At 40.6% G+C, this 14,584-nt stretch overlaps 1 protein-coding gene across 1 annotated transcript; it reads left to right on the top strand.

Moving 5' to 3' along the window:
- Positions 1–9,585: 9,585 nt before the first annotated feature.
- Positions 9,586–10,554, top strand: LOC123805590 (olfactory receptor 51D1). The gene has a single exon (XM_045818252.1). The coding sequence runs from the start codon at positions 9,610–9,612 to the stop codon at positions 10,552–10,554; it is 945 nt and encodes a 314-aa protein (XP_045674208.1). The 5' UTR covers positions 9,586–9,609.
- Positions 10,555–14,584: the final 4,030 nt, after the last annotated feature.

Genomic DNA, 14,584 nt, shown 5'->3' with positions numbered 1-14,584 from the left:
ATAATTTCCTTTGTCTAACTCCTATATCATATAGTTATTTTCTTGCCTTATTACAAGTTATCAACATAAGGAATCATTTCTATCTTCACGCAAAACTATGTTCTTTTCCTTGACGGTATTTAAGGCTTTGTATTGACATGCTCATCAGTATCTCTTAACCAAAATCTATGGCATCACTCATCTGCAAATGGAATTTGGATACCCTTGGAGACAAGTGAACATTTTCTTAAAGGATAGATATCCTTGTAGAAGCAGCACCTTAAATGGAATCTAAGAATGGTTAGTATGTATAAGAGGAGAACAAAGAGGTCGACCATTCCAGACCAAGTCAGAGTTTGAACAAATGCTTAAAAGTAGGTGTGAAGAAAAAGAACTTGTATTTGAGGAACTGAAAGAATGCTATATTGAGGGACAGTTCAGGTGTCATGAGAAGGTGCTGGGGAATTATCTGCAAATTCATGTCATGTGGGGCCTCCTAGGACAATTTGAGTACATTTGCAGCCAAAGTTTTTCATTATTGGTTGGACCTTTTAACATTCTGTTTATGTTGATTGATTTTTCCCTCTTTCTTGTAAAAATATTGGAAAAAATATAGGGATATAATATTATTTTAAAACCCATACCCTGATCTACCTTAGCCAGTATCATTACTGTAACAAGTGAAAAACTGTTTGAAAGTTCCTGTGAAAAATAGCCATTTAAAAATTGAACCAGCTTGGTACCTGATGTTGATCCCAAAAATTTAAGGGAACTTCTCATTAGACATGTCTCAATTCAAGTAATGTAAATGTGAGTTATGAGTGAACATCAATGAGAGGATCAATCATCTTTGCATTGAGAGCAAATCAAAGAGAATTCTGTAGACCTCCTCTTATACATATGCATGTGTTTCTCCCTCTTACCAAAAAGGAGGATAAGATCTGCTCAGAAGTATGAGAAATAATTAATTTCATAATGTTAAATGGTTTAAGTTAAACAAAGAGAAAAGAGTAAAGTGGTTCCAGACCTCGGCCAAGATAGAGGCGTAGGTAGACACACTGTGCCTCCTTGCACAACCCAAAGAAGGACAACAACAAATTTAAAAACAAAAAACAACCAGAACTGCCAGAAAATATAACTGTATGGAAGTCCTACCACCAAGGAGTTAAAGGAGAAACATTCATCCAGACCAGTCAGAGGGGTGGAGAAGGGCAGCTGGGCAGAGAGAACTGGAGGCAAGGTGGCAGCTGGAGGACCGGGGCATTCAAGGCTGCATCTGGCGTAGTGGCTGGCAAACCTGATGAGGCGTTGAATTGTGGACTGAGCGATCCCACATTCATGTGCAGATAAACTGGGAGGAACAACTGGGGAGTGAGACAGACGGAGCAAGCCAGGGTTCCAGCGTGGGGGAAATAAAGCCTCAAACCTCTGATTGAAAACACCTGTGCGGGTTGAGGCTGCAGTGAGAGAAACTCCCAGCCTCACAGGAGAGTTTGTTGAAGAGACCCACAGGGTCCTAGAACGTACACAAACCCACCCACCTGGGAATCAGCCCCAGAAGGGCCCAATCGGATTGTGAATAGCTGGGAAAGTGACTGAAAACTGGCAGAGAGTGGAGCAAGTGTCATTTTTCCCTCTAATACCCCTCCCCCACATATAGTGTCCTAACATAGCCATGTGGGTTGCCCTGCCCTGGTGAACACCTAAGGCTCCACCCCTTACTATGTAACAGGTGCGCCGAGACAAAAAAAAAAGGCCAAATGAAGGAACAGATCAAAGCTCCACAAAAAACACAACTAAGCAATGAAGAGATAGCCAACCTATCAGATGCACAGTTCAAAACTCTTAAGCAGGATGCTTACAGAATCAGTTGAATATGGTTGCAAATTAGATGAAAAAATGGAGGCTATGCTAAGTGAGATAAAGGAAACTGTGCAGGGAACCAACGGTGATAGGAAGGAAACTGGGACTCATATCAATAGTGTGGACCAGAAGGAAGAAAGAAACAACCAAACAGAAAAAAAGGAAGAAACAAGAATTCAAAAAAATGAGGAGAGGCTTAGGAATCTCCAGGACATCTTTAAACATTATAACATCTGAATCATAGGGGTACCAGAGGGAGAAGAGGAAGAGCAAGAAGTGGAAAACTTATCTGAACAAATAATGAAGGAGAACTTCCCCATTTGGCAAAGGAAATAGACTTCCAGGAAGTCCAGGAAGCTCAGAAAGTCCTAGGGAAGTTGGACCCAAAGAAGCACACACCAAGGCACATCATAATCACATTACCCAAGACTAAAGATAAGGAGAGAATCTTAAAAGCAGCAAGAGAAAAGGAGACAGTTACCTAAAAAGGAATTCCCATTAGGCTGTCAGCTGATTTCTCAAAAGAGACCTTACAGGCAAGAAGGGGCTGGAAAGAAGTATTCCAAGTCATGAAAGGTAAGGACCTACATCCAAGATTGCTCTATCCAGCAAAGCTTTCATTTAGAATGGGAGGGCAGATAAAGTGCTTCTCAGATAAATTCAAGTTTAAGGAGTTCATCATCACCAAGTCCTTATTATATGAAATGTTAAAAGAACTTATCTAAGAAAAAGAAGATAAAAATATGAATAGTAAAATGACAATAAGCTCACAATAATTAACAACCACATCTAAAAGAAAAACAAAAAGAAACTAAGCAAACAACTAGAACAGGAACAGACCCACAGAAATGGAGATCACATGGAGGTTTATCAGCAGGGAAGTTGGAGGGGGAGAGAGGAGGAAAAGGTACAGAGAATAAGTAGCATATGTAGTAGGTAGAAAATAGACAGAGGGAGGTTAAGAATAGTATAGGAAATGTAGAAGTCAAAGAACTTATATTCATGACTCATGGACATGAACTAAAGTGAGGGAATGTGGGTGGGAGGGGGTGTGCAAGGCAGAGGGGAATAAGGGGGGGAATGGGACAACTGTAATAGCATAATTAATAAAATATATTTAAAAAAAGAGTAAAGTGGTTCCATCAAGATTAGAAGCTGGGAAATATTTTCCTAAGCAAGGATGTTTAAACAGAAGGTTAATTTGTTTAAACAAATCTTAACTTGAAGGTTAAGATTTAATAAGAACACGTCTTTCCAGCCCCTTTTTGCCTGCAAGATTTCTTTTGAGAAATCAGCTGATAGTCTTATGGAAAATCCTTCATAGGTAACTCTTTTTCTCTTGCTGCTTTTATAAGATTCTCTCCTTATCTTTAGTCTTTGGTGATAATTATGATGTGCCTTGCTGTGTGCTTCTTTGGGTCCAACTTCCCTAGGACTCTCTGAGTTTCCTGGACTTCCTGGAAGTCTATTTCCTTTGACAGATTGGGGATGTTCTCCTTCATTATTTGTTGAAATAAATTTTCCACTTCTTGCTCTTCCTCTTCTCTTTCTGGCACCCTTGTGATTAGAATGTTGGAATGTTTAAAGTTGTCCCAGAGGTTCCTAAGCCTCTCCTATTTTTTAAAAAAGATTTTATTTATTTATTTAGAGAGAGGGGAAGGGAGGGAAAAAGAGATGGAGAGGAACATCAATGTGTGGTTGCCTCTCACATGGCCCCCACTGGGGACCTGGCCTGCAACCCAGGCATGTACCCTGACTGAGAATCGAACCAGCAACCCTTTGGTTCACCACCTGAGCTCAATCCACTGAGCTACACCAGCCAGGGCTCTCCTAATTTTTAAAAAATTCTTCTTTCTTCATTCTGTTCTGGTTGATGTTTATTTCTTCTTTCTGCTCCAGAGCATTGATTTGAGTCCCAGTTTCCTTCCCGTCACTGTTGGTTCCCTGTATATTTTTTCTATATTTCACTTTGCATAGTATTCAAGTATTCAAAATTATGAAAGGCAAGGACCTACATCCAAAATTACTCTATCCAGCAAAGCTTTCTTTTAGAATGGAAGGGCAGATGAAGAGCTTCCCAGATAAGGTCAAGTTAAAGGAGTTCAGCATCACCAAGCCCTTATTGTATGAAATGTTAAAGTGTCTTATCTAAGAAAAAGATCAAAATTACGAACAGTAAAATGACAACAAACTTAGAACTATCAACAACTGATCCTAAAAACAAAAACAAAGATGGAAAACAAACTAAGCAAACAACTAGAACAGGAACAGAATCACAGAAATGGAGGTAACATGGAGAGGCATCAGCAGGGAGAGGGAAGGGGGAGAATGGGGGAAAATGTGCAGGGAATAAGAAACATAAGTGGTAGGTACAAAGTAGACAAGGAGAGGTTAAGAATAGTATAGGAAATGTAGAAACCAAAGAACTTATATGTATGACCCATGGGCATGAATTAAGGGTGGAGGTTGCAGGGCAGAGAAGGGATAAAGGGGAGGAAAAAATGGCACAACTGTAATAGCATCAATAAAATATACTTAAAAAAGAATTAATAAGAACAGGGAGCAGAATGTATGTTTTTTCCATGTGGAAAAATATTTGAAAGCTGAAAAGTGAGATAAGGCATGGCACATTGTAGCCATGGGATAATTTTGGTACTTCTGGGACTTGGTATGAAAAAGGAGAGGAAGACTTGCTGGAGATGGTGGTATAGAGATACACTGAGATGGCTCATGGAAGCCTTAGGAGCTGGGTTAGGAAGTATGAACTCCAACTTTTCATTCTAATGTCACTGGGAAGATACTACAGACTAATTGGTGTTTTGAAGATCATGCTGGCCACTGTGAATTGGTAAGAAAAATCTCCAGTGAGGCTCAGCAGTGAACAAATTATTCTGATGATTTAGGCAAGAGATTTTCTTGGCTTGAACTGGAGTAAAGGCAAAGGAGATGGAAAACATAATCTAATTCATGAGATATCCAGGAGAAAAATAAAAAAGACTTGGCAATTTTTTTCTACTTTAAAAAATTTGTTTATTTTATTTATTTTATTTTAAAATTGTTTTATTGTTGTTCAAGAACAGTTGTCTGCATTTTACATCCCCCAGCCATCCCCACCTCCCTCCCCTGATCCCATCCCCCTTGGTTTTGTCCATGTGTCCTTTGTAGTCATTCCTGAAATCCTTTCACCCATGTCCCCCCATAGTCCCCTCCCACTTCCCCTCTGGTTACTGTCAGATTGTTCTTAATTTCAATGTCTCTGGTTATATTTTGCATCCTTATTTATTTTGTTGATTAGATTCCACTTAAAGGTGCAATCATATGGTATTTGTCTTTCACTGCCTGGCTTATTTCATTTAGCATAATGCTCTCCAATTCCATCCATGCTGTTGCAAAGAGTATGAGTTCATTCTTTCTTTGTGCTGTGTAGTATTTTTCAATTACAGTTTAATTTCAATATTATTTTGTATTGGTTTCAGGTGTAGTTAGACAATCATATACTTCACCAAGTGTTCCCTCAGATATTTGGAAATATACACAATTATTAGAATATTATTGACTATATTCCCCATGCTGCACTTAATATCCCCATGACTATGTTATAACTTCCAATTTTTACTTCTTAATCCCTTCACCTCTTTCATTCAGTTCCTCAACAGACCCTCCCCTCTGGCAACCACAAGTACTCTCTGTGTCTATGAGTCTGTTTCCATTTGTTTACTTATTTATTTTTTCTATAGATTTCACATGTAAGTGAAATCATATGGCATTTGTCTTTCTTTAATTGATTTATTTCACTGAGCATAATATCGTTTAGTTCTATCCAGGCTGTTGTAAAAAGTAAGATTTCGTTTTTTATGGCTGAGTAATATTCTGTTGTATATATATATACCACAGATATTTTATCCACTCATCTGCTGATGGGCACTTGGGTTCATTCCCCGTATCTTGGCTATTGTAACTAATGCTGCAATAAATATAGAGGTTCATATATTCTTTCCAACTAGTGTTTTGGGTTTCTTTGGATATCCTCAGAAATGGAATTGTTTGGTCATGAGGTAGTTCTGTTTTTAATTTTTTTAAGAGCCTCCATATTGTTTTCCATAGTAGCTGCAATAATTTGCAATCCCTTGTAGTGCACAAGGGTTCCCTTTTCTTCACATCCTCTCCAATACTTGTTTCTTGATTTATTAATGATAGCCATTCTGACAGTTGTGAGGTGATATCTCATTGTGGTTTTAATTTCATTTTTCTGATGATTAGTGACATTGAACATCTTTTCATATGTCTATTGGCCATCTGAATGAAGAGGACTTGATGATGGATTGGATGGGTTTGGGGAAGGGAGAGAGAGAGAGATAGAAAGAGAGAGAGAGAGTGTGCAAAGGCAGAGATGATGGCTTCCAGATTTCTGGGTTGGGCAACATAGTTATTTCTGTGATAAGAAATAGAAAACATAGAGTGGAAGCACAGACGGGGGGCCAGAGATAATGAGCTTACTTGGAGATACTGAGTTTGAGGTGCCCTAGGGAAAACTGAATTGTGATGTCCTATAGACATTGCCACATCTTGAGTTCAGGATATTGGTGTGGATTGTTTGGGAGATAGAAGCTATGGAAGCAGGTGACATTGCTTCCACTCTACTCATGGTTACCATGTAGAGGGGAAAGGATAGAGTTGACCAGGATCATAGCCTTGAAGAGCTCCACTAGTAGTATGAGAGGTAAAGGACAGAGTATTTCAACTAACTCCATCCTGTTGACATTTGTGTTCAATTCTCTCCTGACTCCAAAATACACATTTAAAAACTTTTCTAGGATCTGTAAGTTCTTCACATACTGCCCATTTTATTGATTTTTGTCATGTACAAACTTATTAAAAGAGTTGTGTATATTCACTTTCTCCACTTCTTCCCTACACACTCCTTACTCTACTTCATTCAAGATTCTGTTACCACTAGCTCACCTCAACAGTTCTTCGCAAGGTAACCAGTGAGCTTCTGTTTTTAGTCTATTTACTGCTTGATCTCTCAGCAGCCTTCTGCACTGCTGTCTACTCTTCCTTCCCAATGTATTTTCTTCCTTTGGTGCTTGTATCACTATTTCAATTGGATTTCCTTCTATGTTGGTGGCTCTTCCAGTTTAGAATATGAACACAAACATTCACTGGAGAATTGCTAATGTCTCCTTTTACTTTTCAACTCAAACTGAGGCTAAGGGTGGTCATACCATTAGTAAGTGGTTGGACTCGAATTTGGACACAAGTCTGTTTCTTCACAGAGTTCTATGTATAAAAACGACCACACTATGCTGTCTCATTTGGGGGAGAACAGAAGAACTATGATTAGTGGCTCAAGAAAGAAAAGGTTGTCTTGAGAGGGAGGGAGAGCTAAGGGTTAGCATAGTGCTGTGGAGTGAATTGATTCAAGGTCAGGCCTTTGGTCCTTGAAGTCATTGTCAGATCTTCAGCCCAATCAGCCACGGGGTTGCAACTCCCATAGACTACCACAAGAGGGCAGTATCAAGAAGCGAGAAGCTGTCTGAGCACAGCTCTGGATTCCCTTGGACAGTGCATTCTGGACGTGAATAGGAATATGCATACACAGGTCTGTGTGCTTTCTTGTGTGTGCCCACACCTCCATTCCAGGAGCTCCTTTCTCCCAGCGTGGGTAATTTTTCTTCTTCTATCCACCTTAAGGCACCTACCTGCCTTCCCTCTTGTCTCTTGAGCTGTCCTTAGAATAGTAACAGAGCAGTCCCTTTGGGTAGGAGTCAGGGCTCAGCTTTCCTGGGGCGTCTGAGCAGAGCATTGGTCCCAGGATGCCCAGAGTAATTCACTTTTCCTCATCCCTAATACTCCCTGGGGCCTCAGAAAAGCTATATATGGGCAGTGGCCTTGGACAGAGGTATTGTAGGTGAGTGTGCCAGGCTCGGTCCAGGGAGGGAATGTGAAGGGTGGCTTGTCACAGAGACCTGGAGGGGAGGAGGCATTGCTGAGGCCTTTGCTCAGACAGCCTGGTTGCTTGGAGAGGTCTGCCTGCTTCTATACCTCCTAGATTACAGAGACCTGGATCTCAGACCTTGTTCAGGGGTGTACTCAAAAAGGAATTTCTTTAAACCACTGAGACCTATTCTGAACTTTGGACTCTCCAGTTCCAGCCTCCTACCCTTCACTGAAGAAACAAGGCAAGGGCAGTTCATTTACCCAGGGAAAAATATGTGTGTGGTGGTGGTGGTGGTGGTGATTGATAAAGAAGGAAACAGAAGCTGGGTGGGAAGTTAGGTTGGAGCCACACTGCAAAGGGCCTTGAATGCAGACCAGGTGGTTTCAACTCTGTCTTGAAGGCTTTGGGAATCACTTGTTAGTTGCTAACCAGGAACCTGACATGTCAAGTTTGCTTGTATAGGTGGTAGTGATGTGAAAGGTGGATTGACACAGACTGGGTGTGGAATCAGGAAGGTGAGTGAGGAAGCTCCTTTCATAAACAGAGCAGAGTGGATGATATAATGAGGTTGGGAGGGAGGAAGGGTGTGTTAAATAAGAGAAAGGGTCATAGTAGGTTAATTGGAAAAACAAAATCACATGTGGAGGTGAAAACACAGAGAAATTGAAATGGGATTAAATGGGGCTGGATGACTTGTGTGACTGAGTGGTACCATTCTGAAGGAGTCCTCTTTGGGGCAGGACAAGTATGAGATCCATAGGCTATTAAGTAGAAGTATGAAGAGGCAGAAGGTTATATGGGTCTGGATCTCAGGACAGAGACTTAGAACAAAGTAGTCTGTGTAGAGGAAGATGAGCCTGGGGCATTATGTGACCACAGGAAGAATAATGGAGGAAGAGGGGGTGCGCCTGTGGACACCAGATAGCATCGCAACATGACTGGTTTTATTTTTATGTCTCAGCTGCAACTGGTTTCCACGTCACATCCCAGTCAAGCACAATCTGGGTCTGACTGTCATGTGGGCCTTGAAAGATACTGATGAAAGATTCTGATTTTCCTTGGGGGCTAGGAATAATAGTTTTTCTTCACCTTCATCTCCCCACCTCCCAGAACACCAGACTAGCTTTTCCTCAACCTCTCAGATTTAAAAAAATCATCTTAAAAGAAGAGACTGTTTGTTTTTTTTAAATCAGATTTCTGAACTCCCCCCTAAAAATTCTATTCTTTGGTCCTGGAGTAGGACCCTGGGTATAGTGTTCTCAGTAACTGCTTCAGATGAATCTATCAGGGAATCTGTCTAAGAAATGCTGCTCATGCCTAAACACAAACTTGTCTCTTGAAATCCATTCCCAGGCTTAACCCCTGATTATTGCCCTAAATCAGATCAGGGTGGTCTTAAAGGTAACCACAGACTGAGCCTCAAAATCTGGATCGAAACCAACCCTAACCCCACATGCACAAGAAGAGCCAGAGTCTACGTGGAAGGTTCTGTGCAAGCTGGTCTACTCTCTGTTGGGGAAGTGGCCAAGAGCAGTACCTTGACCAGCCACATCTGCTCTAAAAATGAAGAGCTGTCGAACATGTTTTCTGAGTGGGTCATCACACACTGAGATTGATGGGACCTCCAAGGAGGTATGCACAAGAAGACTTAGAGTAGAGAGAAGCTGGAGTTCAGAATTAGTCTTTCTCTTTGCTATTGTCACTACTTCAGTGCCCCTTCCATATGTCCTTTTTCTCCTCTGAGACACTAACTGAATGGTGTTTCCCCTTTTCCCTTTCTTAGACCTTGGACTTCAGTGCAAAAGCCTCAGCTCTTGGGTTCTGTCATGGCCACTCCAAATGGAACTGTGGTCCACCCAGCATACTTCTTGCTGGTGGGCATCCCTGGATTGGGGCCTAACATTCACTTTTGGCTGGCTTTCCCTCTGTGCTTTATGTATGCTTTGGCCACCCTGGGCAACCTGGCCATTGTCCTCATCATCCGCATAGAAAGGCGCCTGCATGAGCCCATGTATCTCTTCCTGGCCATGCTTTCCACCATTGACCTAGTCCTGTCCTCTGTCACCATGCCCAAGATGGCCAGCCTCTTCCTGACAGGCATCCAGGAAATTGAATTCAATGTTTGTTTGGCCCAAATGTTCCTTATCCATGCTCTGTCAGCAATGGAGTCAGCTGTCCTGCTGGGCATGGCTTTTGACCGCTTTGTGGCCATCTGCCACCCACTGCGGCATGCTTCTGTGCTCACAGGGCCTAATGTTGCCAAGATTGGATTAGCTGCCCTGACAAGGGGATTTGTATTCTTCTTCCCACTGCCTTTCATCCTGAAGCGATTGTCATACTGCCAAACACATACTGTCACACATTCCTTCTGTTTGCACCAAGATATCATGAAACTGTCCTGTACTGACACCACAGTCAATGTAGTATATGGACTCTTCATAATCCTCTCAGTAATGGGTGTGGATTCCCTCTGCATTGGCTTCTCCTACATCTTCATCTTGAGAGCTGTGTTGGAGCTATCTTCTCGGGCTGCAGCAATCAAGGCTTTCAACACCTGCGTCTCCCATCTCTGTGCTGTGTTGGTCTTTTATGTGCCCCTCATTGGGCTCTCAGTGGTGCACAGGGTGGGTGGCCCTACCTCCCTGACCCATGTGATGATGGCTAATATCTACCTACTACTACCACCTGTGGTCAACCCCATTGTCTATGGAGCCAAGACCAAGGAGATTCGTTCACGAGTCCTCCATATACTCTCACAGGATGGCAGGTGAGCAGGATAACCTCCCTAGTATCCTCAATTCCTACCAAATGTGGGTGGAGAGGATCCTGTTCACAGTCTTGGTGTTTGGAGCATGAAACCTATTAATCTGTCATTTAGTTATCTAAAGAGATCTTTAGATAACTTTAAAGAGATTTTTGTTTCCAGGAATGTGCCAAATGCAGAAGAACTTATGACCCAGTCTGGACAAGCCATCCTGGAGAATGATCACCCTAGTGTCTCTGGTCTGGTGGTCTTGCCTTATTTCCCTCTTCCAACTAGAAAACACATACAGTTTTGACATGATAAGGCTGCAAATGCCACAGCTCATATTAATTCCTGTCTTGATGTATGATTTCAATGATGCTTGGTCCCACAAATCCTTGTCAGTGAAGCTGTGTGGGTCTTCAAAATTCTTTCTTAGACTCCAAGGTGGTTACACAGTTATTTTTTGTGGGTGATGATAGTAATTGAAGAGAGGGGAGGGAGATAGTAACAGAAGAGGAGTCAGTTCTCATGAAATGTTTGCATCTCTGTATGCACGTGTGAGTATTTATGTGGAAACTGCCAATGTTATCTATGTGGGCCTACTGGAGACTGCTTTCCCCTAGAAGTACTGTGCATTCTGATTGTGGCTGTGAGTGTGTAGGTGTATTTATGTGAGTATAAGTGATTTTCATTGTGTGTGTGTACAAAGAAAATGTGCCAGTTGTGCATTTGTGTCTTGGTGAATGTGGTAGGTGTGCCTTGACATGTATGTTTCATGGATAATAGATCTGATTGCACACTGACTATGTTTCTGTGGACTGTGTTAGTTGGCATGTGATATGCATCTACTGAGAATGTTGGACAATATCATTATAAATGTCTGATAAAAATGTTGCCTCTATTTTTATTCATATTTCAAATATGGAAAATGTAGAATATAAAATATTACACATTTGTAACAATTTATATAGAATATCTAATATGTACGAGTATGTGGAATGTGTTGAATTTGGATGGCTACAGCTTTCAGCATGTGGAGTCTTTGTGTTTGGGCACATGTCTGTTGTATACGGTATTTGTGATATGAAATAATTTTTGTGTGATACAAGCATGTTTAGTCACACACAGATGGAATGTAATGTCTGAAGGACATGTGTGTATGCAGGTATGTGTGTACATGCAGTGTTTGTGAATATTGCATTTTAGGGCATATGTCTGGTGCATGTGTTTTAGGGCACATTTCTTTTGTGTGGTAGCTGCCGCACACATGGCTCCAGAGTGAAGACAGCATCTGTGCTCCTGGGCAATGATTGTAGAATTGTGTCTCTATGTATTAGGGGTGGAAGTAGGAACTTAAGGAGGTCCTGGTTGTGGAAGTAATTGCAAATCTGAGAGCCACCTCTGGGGCCCAGTTTCTTGGACTGGGCTCCATATGAGTATGGCTCAGCCTCTGGGAATGATTGGAAAGCAGAGTGCTTCCTTTCTACATCTTCTCCAAGGCCAGATCACACCTTCTTTATCCTGACCACATCACTTTAGGTGCTTCTGTCACCTCTTCCCATCTATCCTCCCATACTTCCGGCCCATCCTGAGGTATTGATCTTCCTAAATCACTGGCCTCCTGCATCAATATCAGGACCCAGTATCTTCTTCTTCCCTTCCCTTTCTTTCTGGTGTACCAAACATGTTTAAATGTCCTTGGTTGCAGGGAATTTGTCTTAATCCCTTTGGGGAAGCAGTGACCAAGAAAGAGGAGTGGGTCAGAGAACCAATATGAGACACTACCAAGGCTCTGGTACCTTCTACGGGACTCTTGCTGTAGTTCTAAAAACCTAGCTTCCAGCTCTTGGAATGTGTTATATCAAAAATGTTCACATTGATGGAAAAACAAAAAATAAAAAAATAAATTAAAAAAATTTCACATTGAAGAAAATAATGCAGGTTCATGTGAGGCAGAGGAAAGAATCCTGAAGTAGAACTTATGAGGTTAAAATACTGGAAACATCATAAAGTGGCACACTGTATAACCTCTCTGGATCTCATTTCCTCTTCTGTGTAATGAGATATCATAATAGTAATGACGTTGTAAAGCTCAAGTACTGTGCACATCCTTTGTGAACTACAAACTATTGTAAAAATGCAACAATCATATTCACGTTTGTTTAATTGTACTGCTTTTGGAAACATCCTTCACATCATGGTCTAGGTGAATGGTGCCCTCAGAACTGTGCAATGCATCACTGGTTAGGCCTGAGTTATGACCATTAATTAAAGCAACATTTTTATTTCTTAATCAATTGTTTTCATGAAGCTTCAGAGAAGTTGAAATTCATTTTCCTGTGAAATTCAAATCTACCAATGAAATTCAGTGAAAGCGCAACCTTGCTAAGAAATTCTTTTAACTGTGGTTGATATCTCTATCAGGAAAAGAGGCATTGTGGGATTGAAATTAAACATCATCTATGTTAGGATCACTAACTTTGATATTTGGGTGTGTTACTTAGCGTACTGAAACTCAGTACTTTTGGAAACTGTAAATATTGTAAAACAGAAATGTAGTGTAGGTCTTGTTGGGTGTTTGTGGGATTAAACTGGATAATAGGTGTGAAAACACATAGAAAATAGAAAGTGATCCATAAATGTTGATGGCAATACAGTCAGTCCTCACTTGAAGTCATTGATAGGTCCTGTGATTTTAAGTCGAATGACTTAGAACAAAACCAGTTTGACCACAGGCTAATTGACATAAGCAAGAGTTAAAGTTCCTCATCAATGTTATAACAAAATGATGTTGTATAATGAGACTGATAAAATGAAGTATGTTTATTCAGTTATGGGGGATAATATTAAAAAACACATTTGTCTTTGTCTATCACAACCACATTTTGTGAAAAGGCCAGAAGCTAATCCCTTGTCCTGTTGAAATGCCACTGGTTTTAGACTAACTCATGGCTGTCTTTCTCAGGAGATGTCAGGACGTGTCTGAGTCCTCTAGAATCTCCTTACTTGAATAACTGATGGTGACGAGGGTAACTTGCTTGTTGGAAAACCTGGCTAATGCTAATGGGATTAAGCACTTCCTCTAGACATCCACAGTCTCCGTGCTTCCTTCTATCAGAAAACTTAACCTCTATATTCCATCTGGATGATTGCCACTCTGTCACAGAGCTTCAATAAGTTATGTGATAACTGTTTGTTTATCCTCCATTATATAAATTAAATAGCCATATGATCACTGTCTGTTTCCTTTGAGGACAAGAACTAAGTTTCTTATCTGCAGAGCCTGGCATATAAGGTGCTTAATGGCTGTCTGGCTGGGGTCTCTCTGAGAGAGGGAGAGGCTGAGTGTCTTCACTTTGATAAACAAAATCACTCTTATTTCCCCATCCATTCTCATATCTTATTCCTTTATGTATAAATCATAGTCCTTAATTTGACTTGTGCACAAATATGAAGTCCACAAATTAGTATATTTGGTATGTATAGTGTACATGTTTTAGCCCAAATTTTTGAAGGAAAAATAAGGGTGTGCATTATACATTGGTAGTACCTGAAATACCTTGTGTCTGTTCTTATGTTTTGTAATTATTTGTTACATAAAATTTCTTATACCATAATGTGTTAAAAATAAATGCTCAAATCCCTTTATAACACAAAGAGCAAGCATCTAAATATAAATAAATAAAAATTCAATTAAAAATTCAAAAGAAAAATTTTTTCTTGAAAGTTCAGGCTGAAAACATGGGTGGATATTAGGCACAGCAAGATATGGTATTGTCCTTTCCACAGCTATTAATGATCAATTATGATCCAAATATTATACTGTAGACAAAGTTTGGTTAAATATTCCCACTACTGAGGCAAGATCCTTCTGCATTCTCTGCCCATTTCCCTGTGATTCCGAAAGTTTTGTATTCTTGCTGTTGAGAACAATCATTGTGTCTGACCCTAAGTGAGCACTGGACGTGCTAAGTCTAATATTTTCTGGTGTAACTTTCCTGAGCTTTAGGTAGCTTGCTCACACACATGTGCTGATCAGTACACAGCTGAATTTT

The sequence above is a fragment of the Phyllostomus hastatus genome, unplaced genomic scaffold, assembly GCF_019186645.2.
Source record: "Phyllostomus hastatus isolate PE091 unplaced genomic scaffold, TTU_PhHast_1.1 phas_scaffold_317, whole genome shotgun sequence".
Lineage (NCBI taxonomy): Eukaryota > Metazoa > Chordata > Mammalia > Chiroptera > Phyllostomidae > Phyllostomus > Phyllostomus hastatus.
This window is presented reverse-complemented; position numbering and strand designations above follow the sequence as displayed.